At 42.6% G+C, this 19,290-nt stretch overlaps 1 protein-coding gene across 1 annotated transcript in view; it reads left to right on the plus strand.

The window, feature by feature from the left end:
- ADAM10 (ADAM metallopeptidase domain 10) overlaps window positions 1–19,290 on the plus strand; it is a 125,388-nt gene that overhangs the window by 92,184 nt on the left and 13,914 nt on the right. The window contains exons 5-9 of the mRNA XM_069982269.1: window positions 3,955–4,061; window positions 5,337–5,489; window positions 10,854–10,946; window positions 12,618–12,801; window positions 17,797–17,960. Coding sequence (XP_069838370.1) covers window positions 3,955–4,061; window positions 5,337–5,489; window positions 10,854–10,946; window positions 12,618–12,801; window positions 17,797–17,960 — 701 coding nt within the window. The remainder of the gene's footprint in view (window positions 1–3,954; window positions 4,062–5,336; window positions 5,490–10,853; window positions 10,947–12,617; window positions 12,802–17,796; window positions 17,961–19,290) is intronic.

The raw sequence follows: 19,290 nt of genomic DNA on the forward strand, positions 1-19,290 counted from the left end.
AGATAAACCGGTTTTTCACCTAATGGCCTGTTGCACTGTTGACTTTAATGTGACAGGGTTAAGGCTTATTTTGCTTGGACTCCATTGTTCACAGGATTGTCATAGGCATAGTGCAAGGGGCCATGTAAATTAGATGAACATAAGCTGTCTGTCTTATGTCTGCGGTGTCCAGACTCTTGACCAATGACAGCAATTTTGAAAAGAGCGTGTTTGATTGATCACACAGGATAATCTGGGGTGTTTTGTATTGGGTGCTTATTTCTTTCCCATTTGAGAACACATGTACACTCAACAGATGTATGCACACCTTTTAAAGGGGAATTTTTATTTAAGAAATGTCCCCTAGCCATAGGTTGGGGCATTGGATCACACCCAGTGCTCTTTGTTCTCTTTGGAGCTTCTGAATATTGCCCTGTGCAGAGCTTGGCAATGTTCAGAAGCCACATGAAGAATTAAAGGGGTAGTGCGGCTCTAAGAAATTATTCACAAAATAACACACATTACAAAGTTATACAACTTTGTAATGTATGTTATGTATGTGAATGGCACCCTTCCCGTGTTCCCCGACCCCCGCCCGTGTACCCGGAAGTGTAGTGCAGTATACATACCTGATCCGTGTCAACCGACCCCGTCTGTAATCTTGTCAAAGACGTCATCTTCGGGAGGCTGGCCGACCGCTCATGCCGGCCCCCCTCTGCCGCGTCAGAACTGTGCTCAGCCGCGATTGGTTAATTTTATACATGCAATCAATAGACCAGTTTCAAAATGGGTCAAATTCTTTCAGTTTGTTTTATGCCTTACACTTCTGTTTTCTCTTCTCAGATGTGAACTGGTTTTTATTATCTGCTATCTATCTATCTATCTATCTATCTTTATGTGTATGTATGTATGGATGTGTATGTATATGTGTGTGTGTGTGTGTATAATATAAATATATATATATATATATATATATATATATATTTATATTATACACACACACACACACATACTCACCGGCCACTTTATTAGGTACACCATGCTAGTAACGGTTGGACCCCCTTTTGCCTTCAGAACTGCCTCAATTCTTCGTGGCATAGACTCAACAAGGTGCAGTGAACTCATTGTCATGTTCAAGAAACCAGTCTGAGATGATTCTAGCTTTATGACATGGTGCATTATCCTGCTGAAAGTAGCCATCAGATGTTGGGTACATTGTGGTCATAAAGGGATGGACATGGTCAGCAACAATACTCGGGTAGGCTGTGGCGTTGCAACGATGCTCAATTGGTACCAAGGGGCCCAAAGAGTGCCAAGAAAATATTCCCCACACCATGACACCACCACCACCACCACCAGCCTGAACCGTTGATACAAGGCAGGATGGATCCTTGCTTTCATGTTGTTGACGCCAAATTCTGACCCTACCATCCGAATGTCGCAGCAGAAATCGAGACTCCTCAGACCAGGCAACGTTTTTCCAATCTTCTACTGTCCAATTTCGATGAGCTTGTGCACATTTTAGCCTCAGTTTCCTGTTCTTAGCTGAAAGGAGTGGCACTTGGTGTGGTCTTCTGCTGCTGTAGCCCATCTGCCTCAAAGTTCGACGTACTGTGCGTTCAGAGATGCTCTTCTGCCTACCCTTGGTTGTAACGGTTGGCTATTTGAGTCACTGTTGCCTTTCTATCAGCTCGAACCAGTCTGCCCATTCTCCTCTGACCTCTGGCATCAACAAGGCATTTCCGCCCACAGAACTGCCGCTCACTGGATGTTTTTTCTTTTTCGGACCATTCTCTGTAAACCCTAGAGATGGTTGTGTGTGAAAATCCCAGTAGATCAGCAGTTTCTGAAATACTCAGACCAGCCCTTCTGGCACCAACAACCATGCCACGTTCAAAGGCACTCAAATCACCTTTCTTCCCCATAGTGATGCTCGGTTTGAACTGCAGGAGATTGTCTTGACTATGTCTACATGCCTAAATGCACTGAGTTTCCGCCATGTGATTGGCTGATTAGAAATTAAATGGTAGCATGCAGTTGGACAGGTGTACCTAATAAAGTGGCCGGTGTGTGTGTGTGTGTATATATATATATATATATATATATATATATATATATATATATATATATATATATATATATATACACACACACACACACAGTATTACACACACTGTTTTAGTGTTCCTTCAATACCGTTTAAACAGAATGAAAACTAAAATCTTATACTAAGCAAGTTTTTTTTTTTGCGGGGGTGGGGTGGGGGAGTTCAAATATGTATTTAAAGGGAAGAAGACTCCTCTAATCTTTTGTTACGTGCCCATAGGGCAGGAGACAGAGATATGGTAGCTTTCATAGTGCTGTTTTTCTGCAATCCCCCATTTTATGAATATGTTAATTAGGTGGGTGCTTTGGGGGCAGTATTACAGCTCTTGATGCACTAATCTGCCTTCCCCTCCATGAAAATTCATCCGCCACTCTGCAGTGATGAGTGGCATCGCTGCAGTGCCTCAATGTTGATGAAAGGGACATGCGGATCGGTGCATTAAGGGCTGTAGTACCGCCACATGTGCACCAGACCACCTAATTAACATATTAATAAAGCAGAGGATTGGCAAAAATGCTGCTGAGCCTTTCCGGTCCTATGGAAATGTTCCTGTTATTTTCCCATTACCATTTGTTGTTGTTACATCCCTTTATTTGAGCATCTGCTGTCCTACATGAGAAAAGAAATCTGGTGAAATTCTGTACCCACTTTAATAGCTGTTTGTTGGTTACTACTCTTATTATAAAGGGGCAAGAGTCAGTGCTCCTTAAAGATAAAAACATTGATTTACAGTGAATTGCTCTGCTCTTTTAACCTCTGCGATTCTTTTAACATTATAAATAACCTCTTGCAAAATGTGATGTGATGTGGAATACCTGTAACTGAGTGTAGGAAAGGAGGCTCGCTCTTGGGTCATGCCTCATGGTGCAGATAGTTCGTGCAGTAGAAACCCCCAACTACCCGCGGTCACCAGTGTCCAAACAATTTTACTTGTCATACCATCAAACCCCATCTGCATGTGCTGTCTGCACCATAAATTCTACACCTTGAAAATATAGAAACTCTGGGTAGAAGATGTGTTAATGTAACATGGCTTGTTATATGCTCTTCTTTCTGTTTTATTTTTCAGGAACATAGAAAATATAAACGGCAGCTTTGTGCAGATAACATTTTAAGATTTTCTTGGTTTTCCAATATGCTGCCTACATAAATTCATTTTGATAAAAATCAGTATTGATCATGTCATGGACACCCAGGGCTCTGACCCATTAGCGTATACAGTAGTCATCAGAGCTGTAACATTCATCACATGACCAGGGTAGATTTTTATCACTGGTAGTAAACAGTGTGAAATCCTGTTGAAGGACGCCCAGAAGAGTTCTTCAAAACAATTAGATTTGATACAGAATGAATGTTGAAATATTGTATAAATGATACAATGGATTACTTTTATCTGCTGAAATGTAATAAGTCCTAAGCTTTCTATTTAAGTAGGGCAACAATGGTAAAGTTGAATTGTATTCTGGATGCATTCACATATGTTCTCAGTTTTAAGGCTATGTTCACACTATGCAAAAACAATGGCTGTAGTACAAACAACGGACATTAATTTTGAAACAGCTGTTGTTATGAAATACGAGCGTTGTTTTTACATAGAGTGAACAAAGCTTAAAACCGCATCTGTTGCCAAAGTCTATGAGTTTGTACCTACTGTGAGCCCCACCCATCTGTTGACTTCGGTTGGGTTTGGGATTTCCTGTTCGTGTACTTTATGCCATTGATGGATATTATTTCAAATGTATTATTGTTTTACACTCTTCAGGTTAGCAGAGTGTGTGCTTCACAAAGGCAACTAGGCGTTGCTCTATTGTGCTGTGTTAAAACGTACACAAAGGGCTTGTGTAACCTTCTTGATCTTTGCTTTACAGAATATCCTCATAAATATGGCGCTCAGGGGGGATGTGCAGATCACTCTGTGTTTGAAAGGATGAAAATGTATCAGAAGTCAGCTCAAAGTAATCCAACCAAACAACAGGTAAGGGACATTTTAAAAGAATAAAATCCTTTATCGCCTCTTCCTAGCTTAAAGTGAGAGAGGTCACTAATTGGATTGATGGGAAGTTTAAAAAAAAAAAAAAAAGCCCCTTCCTTTCTGTGATCATCACTTCATCTCCCATCATTGTAGGATTGTAGTTATGAAAACATCTAGATTATTTTGTATTACTACAGTTTTTTTTCTTTTTTGAAGGTTTCTAATTTAGGTTTGGTGACAAAAACAAAAAAAATGCAATTCCTAAGCAACTGTAGAGGTTTGTTGGATAAATTGCTACCAGCATTATGCATTTACGGGTAGTCTGTCAGGTGGTAACAATAAAGCAGTCTGTAGGGATTTTATGCTGCCTGCAATATACAAAGTTTTATACAAAATCACTGCAGCATTTTAGAGAAAAAACTTACTTTCAAAACTGAGCCATGGCATCAGGAAATTGTCTGGTAGATGATCTCCCTATACAACTCCAGTTGTATATATAGGGAAATACATGTCGATCAGGCTGAGCTGCACCTATCCACCACAGATGTGACAGATGTTTTGGTGTTCTCCTTTGGTCACTTATTTATAGGCCACCGGTGAAGACCTGCCATAATCGGTGGCCACATGCTGTATTTACTGCTATCCCTGAGTGGGGCACAAATCACAGGCAGCATGAAACCGAAACAGGTTCCCTTATTACAACCAACTATGGTTCTCTCTGAAACCTTTTCTTGGTTTAGGAAATTCATTATTTAATAACATCCCTAGCCAGCTTCTTCCAATGCAACTGGCTTGATTTACCTATCTTTTCCTATTTCTATGTAACTTAAGAGTCCTGTCAGTCAAACCCTCCCTGGTGTGGAAAAGGAGGCTGGGACCACCCAGATGTATGCTAGTTCCTTGCTCGTTTTTAGACCACGATTTAAACCAGTGTTTCGCAGTAATTCATAGCTGGTTGTGGTGAAGGGAGCATGGCCTTTTTTCATGATGCCTGTGCCTTGGGCACCATGAAACTCCTGACTGATTCCCTTTAAAATGTAAATTGAAGCAACTTGTTGTTCTTTTTATTTCAGGTTGTCAAACTGAGAGAATTTTATTGAAACACATGGTTAGATATTTGTGTTTCTAGTTGAACATTACATTGCTGAGCAGTTACCAGTCTCATTAATACCAATTAGAGTCTCCCACTAGTTCTTATTGATCATTATCCATTTATACTGTGTTTGCTATAGTAGGAGCAGTTAGATTTTCACTACATATATCTGTAATTGCCATTAGGAACACTTAGAAGAGCATGAAGAGACTGGCCCAGTCATCCTCAGAAAGAGGCGTGCAGCGCAGGCAGAGAAGAATACCTGCCAGCTCTACATCCAGACTGACCATCTGTTCTACAAGAGATATGGAGAGGCAAGGGAAGCTGTGATTGCCCAGGTAACATCTCTTGCATGTTGAGATTGCTGTACTACATGCAAATTGTTTGGGTTGTCAGGTCCATTTATAACCATATGTCTTAAGTGTCGCTTCACTACCTTTGCATCTTTAAGTGATTTTTAGTGGCACTTTTTTCTTTCCCATTTCTAAAGAATATTTAAAAGAATTTCCGCTATTCATCTAAAATAGTTCAACTGGTATTTTTTCTCTTTTCTATTCTCTTTTACTTTGAAGCAAATGAACCATTAGGTACATTTGCTTTAAAGTGTTGCACGTGAATAGAAGGCGCCGGCATCCTTTCTTTGAACTGCCTGGTTCCCACGCATAGCGCCGATCTATTACCGAGCGGTAGGCTGTCCCATCTCCAGTGGGAGGAAACTCCCGCCCCTCTAGGACACGGCGGCTCCGTTGATTCTAATGAAGCCGTCTCACAGAGGGGAGGGGTTTTGTCACACTGTGGGTGGGCTGGCCAGCCTCCAGTGGGTCAGCCTGGGCTGGTGCTCGGTAATAGACTGGCACTGTGCGCAGGAACTGGGATGCACTTCAAAAAAGGACTGTGGCACCGGCTTCCCAGCACCATTCTTTTCATGTGCAACACTTAAAGCGAATGTACCTGATGGTACATTTACTTTAAACTTACTGGGTTAGAGGTAGGTAGAGTTTCTGTAAGTGCGTGGTTTTCCCATTTTCCCAAGTTTAGCCTGAACTTAAAAGTATTTATTATGTAAAAGAAAATAACTCTTAATCATTTCATATTTGTCATCAGATTTTTCCCCCTTTTTGTGTAATTTTTGTTTTTGAAAAAATAAAAACAGATGTAACTGGGGGAAATAAAAATAGTTTAATCACCTGATGCTAAAGACAGAGCATTGGGTAAATCTATTTAGCCAAGTATGTATCAGCAACCATGACCCTGTTATCACCTGCTACTGCCTACACTTAGGTGTGTATAGGTAGTAGCAGGCTGTTACTGGTGCTGTCTCCCTTAATAAGATTACCTGATGCTATACCCATATCTCTTTCTCTAGTGTCAAATGAAGCTATTTAGAGAGTGGGAGAAGTTTTTAAAAATAAAACGCTAAGAACTCAATCCATTATAGGTATATTGTACATTAGCATCCTGCCAAAATGGGATTGTGACATGCTTCAGTCAGCTGGTTCAGGCTCCTTCCAACACACATTTGTATCAAGTGGGAATAAAAAAAAAGTGATCTGTTGTAAACAAATGTATATGTGCGTCAGATGACCCGAATGTAGTTACTAGTTTGGACCATTAAACTGGATGGGCTTGCTGCAGTACGCTGCTGTATATGTTGATGTCTCATTTTTGATAGGAAGCCAACATTAAAGGAGTTGTGCAGCGAAAATCTTTTTCTTTCAAATTAACTTGTATCAGAAAGTTATATAGATTTGTAGTTTACTACTATAAAAAAATCTCACGCCTTCCCAAACAGGAAATGTTTTATTATCAGTCTGACCTCTCTGGCCAAGACAGGAACTGTCCAGAGCAGGAGAGGCTTTCTAGAGGGGTTCCCAAAGAAAACCTCCTTCTCTGGAGAGTTCCTGTCTCCGTCAGACTGATAATAAAACATTTCCTGCATTACATAAAGCAGCTGATTATTATGGGAAGACTTGAGATTTTTTTATATTAGTAAACTATAAATCTATATAACTTTCTGACACTAGTTAATTTGAAAGAAAGATATTTGCTGGCTAACTTCTTTAACCTAGGACAGCCTCTAATAATGCAGTGTGAACCAAGCCTAAAATAATGCACATGCTGACTACATGTGTCTGTGAAGTAAGTGTGCTTTAATTGTTTTACAGATGCTGGAGGGGCATGGTAAGATAAGCCCTAAGTGCATAAGTTATTAGTGCCATGTTGCTAGTTTCTGTCAAAAAAGCATGGTCTAAAGAATGGTTGCCAATGATGGGCAACCTTTTTAGCTTGGCTTCATAATTCAGCAAGGAAAAACAAAAACTGGTGGGGTGTCACTTTGACCAAAACAAAACATAATTTTGTAATATTTATAGTTTAAATAAATACCACAAAAATATACCCCCAAATGACCCCCGCGTCATCAGCTGCTCAGCCGCGATTGGCTGAGCCAAACTGTGCTCAGCCAATCGCGGCTGAGCATCTGATGACGCTGAAGAGGGCGGCCGGCACTCAGGACGCTTGGATGGATTCGGCCCGGCCTTCCGAAGACGACATCGCAGACTGAAGATCGGAGACGAGTCGGCACGTGACAGGTATGTATAGCGCACCACACTTCTGAGTACACAGGTGGTGGTGGTGGGACACGGGGAAGGGGGCCATTCACAGACATAATATACATTACAAAGTTGTATAACTTTGTAATGTGTGTTATTCTGTCAATAATTCTTTACCGCCGCACTACCCCTTTAAGTGCTATTAATTTACTCCATAGACTGCTTTCTCCTTTAGTCTTCCAGAAAACTAGATGGACTTCTCAGAAACAGGCCATTCTTTTCTCTAAAGGATTGCTGGCACTAGTGAATAAATACAGTATGGTAGTTTACAGCTAGTGTGAACCTCTGCTGGCATCACCAGGGGGATGGTAGTTTTTCTTTAGTGTAATGTAAATTCAGAACTGACTTTGGTTTCTTGCTGAAGTAAGACAAAACACAAGGTTAATAAAATCTGCTTGTTTTCTCCTTGTGCTTGCTGTATATAAAGTTTGAATGCTTGGCATTTTCTCAGGGAGTACCTTATCTCTTATAATTAAATTGACAATTGAAGGGCTTCACCGGTGTATATAAAACCTTGTTCCCAGACGATGTATCCACTTTATTCCGTAGATTGAACGTTTTCCTCTATCTTTTTAATCTGCCTCATTTTCTTCTCGTCTTGTGTTCCCCTGATCCAACTCCTCCACAAGTGCAGAAAGTTTTAATATCTCTGACCCTTAGTGTTTCTGAACGCATTATCATCCAGCTGCAGTCTGCGTCTCATGAGATATCATTATAGTAATGGACTCTGAGCTCAGGCCAGTGCTTTGCTTTTCACTTGTAATTTATATTGAAAAGTGTGAATTTCCGTTTTTGTGCTCTTTGCTGGAGCCTTTTCTGCCTTCATTTTGTATGTTGATGTCAAGGGATGAATTTAGCATGTCTCCTTACTAGAAATAACCAAGCCTCACAAAGGAAATGTAGACAGTCTCATGAACATTTAGGATTGGAAATCCTTTGGGTAAAAGTCTTATAAAATAATACTGTGTTATGCTTCATCCTAGCATTTAAAGCTAAATTGAAAGTGGCAGCCATAAAGGGAGGATGTATTTTCTAAAGCAACGTAGTACATTAAGTCCTTTCCGGCATGATGGATCCTCCTTTTAAGTGTTGCCTGAACTGGCTATATGCCTTGCCATGGATTTTGAGTATGACCATTTAAATAGGGACAAATATCCTGCTAGAACCTGAACAGAATCACTGGTACTTAAGCATGTTATACTGTCTCTTAGGGCACATTATGCAGGAAGATCACTGCCTTCTTACTAATATCTTTAAAGCATGGACATTTCTTAAAGGAGAAGCCAGGTGAATTTTTTTTAATTAAAATATTGTATTCCCCCCCCCCCCCCCCCCCCCCCCCCGAAAAAAAAATAAAAATATACAAATCACCAATATACTCTTATTACGGGAAATGCTTATAAAGTGTTTTTCCCTGCACTCACTACTGCATCAAGGCTTCACTTCCTGGATAAAATGGTGATGTCACGACCCGACTCCCAGAGCTGTGCGGGCTGTGGCTGCTGGAGAGGATGATGGCAGGGGGACACTGAGGGACACAGGGCACTGGAGGGACACTGAGCATCCCCCTGCCATCCTCCTCTCCAGCAGCCACAGCCCGCACAGCTCTGGGAGTCGGGTCGTGACATCACCATGTTATCCAGGAAGTGACATCACCATGCTATCCAGGAAGTGAAGCCTTCAATGCAGCAGTAAGTGCAGGGAATAAAGCATTTTATGTGCATTTCCCGTAATAAGAATATATTAGTGATTTGTATAACTTTTGGGGGGCAACACAATACTTTAATAACATTTTTTGCTGGACTTCTCCTTTAAGATGTTTTGTGCATTAGTATGATCCTAAAGGCAGTGAAACAATTGTTTAATATTTAAGGGGGTCCAGTAGGTTAAAAACCCCACCGCTTTAATGGTATATCTGCTGTAGCCATAATAGTCTGTGGTGGAAATTCTCTGATACAATTTACTCAGATTGGTTTCCATTAGCTACAGTAATGATCTCACTCTGCTACATAGATGCACAGATCACCCAAGCTTTTAGCCTCTATCCATCAGCATGCTGTGTACTAGGGATCCAGGTTACAGATCATAAATCAGTCTGTAATTTACTGCTTCATAGGCGGCTTTGCAGTAGGTTCTCATTGATCTCACACTTAATGGGATTTTTTTTTTAAACCAATCAGAGCCAGATAATTTAAAAAAATAAAAATAAATATACATATATAATATAATTTTTAATGACATTTTTTTTTTGTACATCAACATGGGTGAGATCATATTGGCAGTTTTTTTTTGCGCAGCATTTAGAGAGATTCTTCAAGCCCAATGAACATTGGAAACAGAATGTGACCCTACTGACATGTATGGAAGAATGTTCCAGAAATTTTCTGTGGCGTATGCAGAGGTCATTGTGCAGGCAGGGAAGCGGTTACCAACACCTACTATCAATATGGATTGCCTGATTTTTCTTAATTTTGAAGTTTTTTTTTTTCCTTTTTTTTTTAAGGGGATGTCTGGGAAAATCCTTAAAACTCCCTGCCTCTCCATGAAATAAAGCTACTAACAAGGCATTCTTACCTGCCCTAACCTCCACCCCTCCTAGTGTTCATTCCTGCAGTCCAAACTGTGTTCCTGTTCTGCCAGCTTCTGATTTATGTCCTGCTCGTTGCTCATCCAATTGTAGGGCTTAGCGGAACACTGATGTAATTTGAAGCTGGTAGAACAGGAAACCAGTTGGGACCAGGAGGTCGCACAGTAGTGGGAGTGTGGGGTGGTATGTCTCCTTAGTTTTATGCCCTAGGGGGAGCAGTAGAAAGTGCTTAAGGGCCCTATTACACCAAAAGATGTCTGACAGATTATCTGACAGATTTTTTTAGCCAAAGCCAGGAACAGTCTATGAACAGAGAACAGGTTGTGGAGATAAGACTGAGATTTCTCCTCTTTTCAAATCCATTCCTGGCTTTGGCTAAAAAATCTGTTAGATAATCTGTCAGCCATCTTTTGGTGTAATAGGGCCTTAGATTTCCCAGAACGAACCGCTGAATCCATATTTTGTTTGCCAGTTAAATAAGATGTTTATTTGCTGTTCAACAGATATCCAGCCATGTGAAAGCAATTGATACAATTTATCAATCAACGGACTTCATGGGTATTCGAAACATAAGCTTCATGGTGAAGCGTATTCGAGTAAGTATTTCTAAAGATTGTTTCCCTCTTTCATGTTGTTTTACACCATCTGTCACTAGAGTCTGTCACTAGGTTTATGCTGCCTTAAATGAGGGCAGCATAAACTGAGGACAGCATAAACTTGTTACAGAAATGCTGAACAAAACAATGTATACCTAACTTAAATCTTTCTGTTCAGCCATTCTCCTGATATGCAAGTGAATGAGATTTGTGCAGCACCCCTCCCCCGCCCTCCAGCTGCCGATTGACAGTTGACTGCCTATACACAGCATGGCTAGATGACTGCCAATCAGCACCTAGTGGGCAGAGTCTGCTGGAGCTCATGAGTATCCAGGACCACTGAGCACATCCACATAATGGAGAGGACTACTTATTTTACATATTATTTTGGTTGATCTCTTTGAATCAGGTGCACAGAACAATATAAGCAATATTGTTCAGCTTCGCTGTCACTAGTTTATGCTACACTTGAATAGGCAGAAAAAACCTAGTGACAGTCTCTTTAATGTTGAATCCTTCACTAGCAATAGGTGGCATCACCGCTGTCTGCATGTGCTGTAAGGGCCAGTTCACACTGAGCAAAAGCGGTGGAACTCTCTGCCGCGGAATCCCGCCAGCCTCAGTGTGACAGTTTCTCTATGGGAGGGCTTGCACGCCTCCGCTCTCTGCAGCATTCCGCTCAAAAAATTGATGTGTCAATTCTTTGAGTGGAGAGCAACGGAAACGGAGGAGCTCATGCCCTCTTAAAGAGAAGCAGTGTCACACTGAGGCAGGCGGGATTCTGCGGCAGAGCGTTCCACCGCTTTTGCTCAGTGTGAACTGGCTCTTAAAGGGGATCATGTTACGCGGTAATACACTTTCAACAACTTTCGTCCGAAAAATGGTTAGACTGACTGTTTCACTTAGTGGGATTTGTACTTTGGATGCCAGAGCTACAAGGCAACAGTTACAAACATGCTGTCCATTGAGGTAAGTAGCTGCTACTAATTGGATTGTAAGCATTGATGCCTAGGTTATGCCCTGAAAGAATTTCATGTACAATTGTGTATTTATATAATCCTATAACTGAAGCAGCCAAACTACAAAGAAAACCATACATGTGAACATACCATGGAAGCTCTAAGCTTGCAGCATGACTAAGTTACTAGTACAAGGCTAAACCTTTCGGTGGTTTAGTATCATCCAGACAACCTTACCCAAATCACACATTGGTGGTAAAAATTATTACTGCTGGAAACCGTGTGCTTTAACAAGCGAATTTTTAGACTTGTTTAGGACCATGTGATTGGTGATCTAAGAAAGAAAGCAAACTTTTTGCATCCTCCTGAGGACTATATTAAATAGTCATTCCAGGCTTAACTGCTGCTCCTGCACAGCTGCCTATGGTAATATAAGTCATGTTAAAGCTCAGACATAAGGTAACACATGGACCATTGAGCCAGTATCATTCACCATATGTTACCAGTAATGCAAACTGAAGCTGTGCTGCTTTGTATCACATGATCAGCAAATAGCATTGGAGATTTCACAAGCATCCTGCAGATGAGCAATAATAAGAATTTTCAGCAGTGCAGTACTACTGTGATTGCATCAAGGACCAATTGTTTGTGACACCTCAGCATGTTTTCCAGCAGTTCACATTCTGCATAGTAAGGATATTTTTTTTTCCAGATCAACACTACAGCTGATGAGAAAGATCCCTCAAATCCCTTCCGATTTCCTAATATTGGAGTTGAGAAGTTCCTGGAGCTAAACTCTGAACAGAACCATGATGACTACTGCTTGGCCTATGTGTTTACAGACAGAGATTTCGATGATGGTGTCCTTGGGCTTGCCTGGGTTGGAGCTCCGTCAGGTATTATACATTTATGGTTTATAGTTTTTAACATTGAACAAGCTTATCAACAAATGTGCATACAGCTCTAGATTGATATGCTCTCTTAATGGGCCAATTACGGTCGATCAGGCTGATATTGCCCTGTGTAATAGGCTCAGCAATCAGCCTGGAAAAGAGCAAATACGCATTTGTTTTCTGAGCTCATCTTTTAAGCAAGTTTTAAAAGCAATTGTTCATTGTCTGGGCGTCTTCTCAGGTGTAAATTGCTGATACATAATATAATAGCCTCCTTAAAGTGTACCTGTCGTTATAACTTTCTAAATCAACACTATATGTGATAGAAAGGAAGTTTGCAATATACATTCATTATTTTTTTGTTACCTTGCTGTAAAACAAAGCTGAACTTACCAGAAATCCAGCTCCAGTCTCCTGAAGGCAGATTTTCTGACTTGTGCTGGTTATAAAAAACAGACTAAGGGCCCTATTCCACCGGACGATTATCGTTCAGATTATCGTTAAATCGTTCGAATCTAAACGATAATCGTTCGGTTGAAATGCAGTAACGATTAACGACCGAACGAGAAATCGTTGATCGCTTTATAAGACCTGGACCTATTTTTATCGTTGCTCGTTCGCAAAACGTTCGCAAATCGTTCGCATTGAATAAGACATCGTTCGGTCGTTCGCAATAGATACAAACGCAATAGCGAAGAAATACGGAAGAAGAAACGATCGCAATTACGATCATAAGTAACGATTATCGTTCCATGGAAATGAGTGAACGTTTTCAGGTCTTTCGCAATAGCGGTCGTTTGAGATCGTTAATCGTTAACGATTATGCTAACGATAATCGTCCGGTGGAATAGGGCCCTAAGGGTAGCTTCACACGCCTTGGATCCGCAGCGGATTTTGCTGCAAACTCGCAGTGTAAAATCCGCTGCGGATCCAAGGCATGTGAAGCTACCCTTGGTCTGTTTCTCGAAATCCGCTGCGGATCCTGCAGTGTGAAGCTGAATGGGTCCCATACATGCAGGGGATCCGCTTTCTGTATGGGACCCTGCCCCTTTAACCCCTCGGCGCCGTGGCTGTGTGAGGCTCCCGACTCCCCTCTCTTCTCATCAGCCAATCAGTGCTGCTGTGTAGGTAATGTATCCTCGGGGCCGGGGCTGCCGGCGGCAGGGGGTTAAAGGGGCCGGGTCCCATACAGGCAGCGGATCTCCTCCGTTTATGGGACCCATTCAGCTTCACACTACAGGATCCACAGCGGATTTCGCTGCAAACTCGCAGTGTGAAATCCACTGCAAATCCGGTACATGTGAAGCTATCCTAAACACAGGAATTCTGGCCAGTACAGACATTCACAGCTTAATGTGTCCATCTGTCACATGACTGTCTTCTCTCTGTGAGCGCTCCGATGGCCTGGGATACACAAGACTTCATGGTTTTTGTCTGTCTCCTGGTTTTTGAGAGAAAAAATTAGAAAACAGGAAGTGCCGTATTTTCCATAACTAAAAAAAAAAATGAATGTAAATTGCAAACTTTCTTTATATCACATCTACTGTTGATCTAGATTTTGAAAGTTATAACAACAGTGACACTTTAAACTAGTATTGATTAGAGATGAGCAAACCTTAAAGGGGTATTCCAGGGAAAATCAATAATTTAGCAAAGGAAAGGGTTAACCAAGGTTAACACTTTCCTAATATACTTACCTGTTGTTTTTTGGCCCCCCAAGGAGATCTCCGGTCCGGTCACGTGATCTTGCAGCTTGTGGCTCGGATCCTCTTCTCCTTCCGGTTCGGTGACGTCACCCGGCCGGCGTTGCTCTCCGTCCCATTAGCAGCAGAGCACTGAACCCTGACTGGCTTGGTAGCGTGCAGCCAATCAGGGTTCAGTGCTCTGCATCCCCACACGCTTCAGAGTGGGGGTCCCCTGAGGCTGCAGTAAATTATCAGGGGTCGTCGGGCTCAGTGCCGGTCACCAGTTACATGGGCCGGCACTGCACTACAGCAGGTGAATGCGGGGTCTGGCGTCAATCATCACTCCGCAGATCCCCCCCCCCCCACCTTGTCAGCGATGCCGACCGAGTCCCGGGAGGGGATGCGGCGGGCGGCATTACTTCATTCATAGCTACCAGACACCCGGCCGCCCTCCGCATCCCCTCCCCCCAGGGACTCAGGGTCGGCATCGGTGGGGAAGTAATGTGTATCGGCTGCTGATCCCCCCCCGACCTCCCCTCCCTGTGTCCTTGTCAGAGATCACTCACCCCCGGAGCGTGCTGCTGGCCCCGATCTCTGCACTGGTCTGAAGCACCTGTACTCAGCTGACAGGCTCTGTGTACGGAGCAAGAAATCTCTCCTGACTCACTCACACAGAGCCTGTCAGCTACTGAGTACAGGTGCCTCAGACCAGTGCAGAGATCTGGGCCAGCAGCACGCTCCGCTCCGGGGGTGGGGGTGAGCGATCTCTGACAGGGACACAGGGAGGGGGGGCCGGGGGGGGATCAGCAGCCGATACACATTACTTCCCCACCGATGCCGACCCTGAGTCCCTGGGGGGAGGGGATGCGGCGGGCGGCCGGGTTTCTGGTAGCTATGAATGAAGTCATGCCGCCCGCCGCATCCCCTCCCGGGGCTCGGTCGGCATCGCTGACAAGGTGGGGGGGGGGGGGGGGGGGTTCTGCGGAGTGATGATTGACGCCAGACCCCGCATTCACCTGCTGTAGTGCAGTGCCGGCCCATGTAACTGGTGACCGGCACTGAGCCCGACGACCCCTGATAATTTACTGCAGCCTCAGGGGACCCCCACTCTGAAGCGTGTGGGGATGCAGAGCACTGAACCCTGATTGGCTGCACGCTACCAAGCCAGTCAGGGTTCAGTGCTCTACTGCTGATGAGACGGAGAGCGACGCCGGCTGGGTGACGTCACCGAACCGGAAGGAGAAGAGGATCCGAGCCACAAGCTGCAAGATCACGTGACCGGACCGGAGCTCTCCTTGGGGGGCCAAAAAACAACAGGTAAGTATATTAGGAAAGTGTTAACCTTGGTTAACCCTTTCCTTTGCTAAATTATTGATTTTCCCTGGAATACCCCTTTAAGCATCTCTAGTGCTGATAGCTTTTATCAGGCCTAGGCCTGCCTGTGTAAAACAGTTGGTGTACCTGCCGTTTTAAAAACTTTTGAGATGTCAAAACCTTTGATTGGTCCGTGCCTGAGTGTTCAGACCCTTAGCGATTGTGAGAATGTATGGGGAGAGGACCGTGCATCAGCTTTGTGTAAGAAAAGAGTTGGGCTCCATAGAACTCCATTATAAGCCAAACTCTCTTTTTCTAAGCCGAGTGAGGACATGATGCAGCTCATCCTCTCCTGGCTCGTTCTCCCCATGGGTACAGGTCTGAACACTTAGACCCCGACCATTGAGAACTTTTGACATATCTCTGACATGTCAGGTTTTTTTAAATGACAGATTTTAATCACTTAACACCTGCCTGCCTCTGGAGGTTCTGTCTGTCCAGCATCAGTGACATCACACGCATCATTTACATGACTTCTACAGCGATGGTCAGCAGTTGGCTTCAGGAGTTACATGAATGATGTATGTAACACATATTTACCAGATATTGATAGGTTTAGGGTAGCTTCACATGTACAGAATCTGCAGCGGATTTCACGCTGCAAATGTTCATTCCGCTGCTAGTATGTGACCCAGCCCCTTTAACCGCCTGCCGCCCTCTCCCATCTCTCTCCATCAGCCAACTGGTGCACAGCAGTACTGATTGGCTGATGGGGACCGACAGGAGTCCGGAAGCCTCACACACAGTCGCGGCACCGAGCAGGTAATGTATACTCTGGGTCGGGGGCTGTGGGCGGTTAAAGGGGCTGGGTTACATATCTACCTTTAAACTTTTTAAGTCATTATCTTAAAGTGTACCTGTCAGTTTAAAAGATTATCCCCCCCCCCCCAGCATATTCTGCTGCTCATATATTGATGTATTAGAAATAAAAATGAGATGAGTGCAGGTGTGTTTTCGCAGCAGGGGATTCCGTTTGCAGCTACAGAAGACTCCTATGAGAGATGGCTTCTGAACAATGGCTGTTCTGTTATGACTTCCCACGTGTAGCGCACACTAGTACAGTATGGTACAAGCATGTGACTGCTGGCTAAATGACTGGCTTTTTCTTCTTGAATTCTTGTCACTGCTTTCTACACAAAAGCATATGCAGTGCCTGAAAGCTGATCTCCAACTATTATTCAAAGGTTCTCTCAGAGATGTGCCTCAGGGTGCACTACTAGAGTGCTGTAGCTTTCTCATTATAGAAATTCACATCTTACCATATTTTGGGGATTTATTTGCCTTTATGACCGGTTCAAATGAAGCAAATAAAAAGTTAGAAGCACTATTGATATATGCAGCTCATGGTGCCCGTGGGCTTTCATGATGGGGTTCCTTCAGCGTGTATATTTCATGTTCATGCTTTCACTTGCAATTAAGGTTTGCATGCGGTAGTAGCATTCTCTAAACTAACAAACCTAGACCAAAGCCAAAAGTTTTAAGAAAAAACACATGAAGCAACCCACCGGCGTCGGGTTAGATATCCATCCAATAAGAGAGACATTCTCCAGCTTCCTAAATAAAATGACAAACTTGGTGTTATGCTTCAACACATTCTGGAGACTTTGTCCTTTTTTATGGTTAAAGAAATAGAAAATACAATTCCACTTAAAACCAAGATTATATATGTAGTTGTCCTGAAAAAGTAGACGTGTATATCACAGAAAATGCATATGAATACGGTGATACAAAAATACAAATTAAAAAATGATACATATATGAAAGCATATTGACAATCAAGAATAATGTGAATACAAGGCAAGCTATATATTATGAAATTACAGATTTTCTCTGGACAGTGTATGTTACTCGATTTAGTACTCCTATTATATTGTTACTGTGGTGGTTACAGGCTATTTTTTTCAGAATGAAATATTCTTTTCCAATGTTCTGCTTTCAGGAAGCTCAGGTGGAATATGTGAAAAGAGTAAACTGTACTCTGATGGAAAGAAAAAGTCCTTGAACACTGGAATCATCACTGTACAGAATTATGGATCCCATGTTCCTCCCAAAGTCTCTCATATCACTTTTGCACATGAGGTTGGACATAACTTTGGATCACCAGTAAGTCTGCAATAAGGATTTTGGACTTAATTGACAAAAATCTGTTGGGGAGTTATATTCATATAATTTTGTTCTATGGGACACTGTAAGTAGAGTGTATATATCGGGATACTGGATGTGCTTGGAGTGGATCCACCAGGTTCAGCAGACAAATCCACACCTGTACATTTACCTGCAGGTACGCAGACCAGTCCTGTGTGAAAACATATGTATTGGGGTTAAACTGTGTTTGGGGTGCTATATCTAGACTCACTGCTATTCCATTGAGCCAGAGTTGCAGTACAATAAATCCCTGGGATGCTCTAATTACATCTAGTATACACAGTATACAACAAAAGTACTTGTATACTAAAGTTTGCTGAACCAAACACTGGGTTCGACTTACTATTTAAGGAGTATGGGGGCCTCTTGGCTCTCCGTTAACAGGGTCAAGTGTGATGGACAGCTTATCCAAAAATCAGCTACACAATGATTCCCCCCCCCCCCCCCCCCCCCCCAACACAATAGTAACATTTACTATGAACTCAATAGTTTGTTCAAATTCCCCCCCCCAAAAAATCAGATACCGGAAGTTTTATAGAGGCACAAGAAAAAATCCCCAATTTTACAGACTGTTGGCTATGTGTTGCTGTCTTGGCATTGGCATAACATTAATATTGAATGAAAGTTCTCATAAAGCCTGTTGGTTGTTTAGGAATTATTGTATACAGTGATGTTGTTTAGTTTTATTCTTAGAATTTAATTAACAGATCAATATTTACCTCAACTATTTTATATAAATAAATACAGTGGTACCTCTGTTCTCAAACTGCTCGGTTCTCAATTCAAGCAGTATTTTAAAGGAAAGTTTGCTTTGGTTCTCAAACTCTTGCTCGGTTCTCAAACACTTTTCGGGCCCCCAGTCTTGAAGTACTTGGTATCTGAAGGTTTTTGCGAGCGCGGATGGTGGGTTGTACCTGGTAAGTTTAGCACTGGTGAGGCTTCACATACAGTACAGTACTGTATGAGACTGCTGGAGTGCATATACAGTACAGTAGTAGTACAGTCAGTGCACCACCATCTCCTATCCTGTACAGTACTGTAGAAGACTGCTGGAGTGCATATACAGTACATTAGTAGTACAGTCAGTGCACCATTAATCTCCCATCCTGTACAGTACTGTATAAGAGTGCTGGAGTGCATATACAGTACATTAGTAGTACAGTCAGTGCACCATTAATCTCCCATCCTGTACAGTACTGTATAAGAGTGCTGGAGTGCATATACAGTACAGTAGTAGTACAGTCAGTTCACCATCATCTCCCGTCCTGTACAGTACTGTATGAGACTG

The sequence above is a fragment of the Dendropsophus ebraccatus genome, chromosome 1 (genome assembly GCF_027789765.1).
Source record: "Dendropsophus ebraccatus isolate aDenEbr1 chromosome 1, aDenEbr1.pat, whole genome shotgun sequence".
Taxonomy (NCBI): domain Eukaryota; kingdom Metazoa; phylum Chordata; class Amphibia; order Anura; family Hylidae; genus Dendropsophus; species Dendropsophus ebraccatus.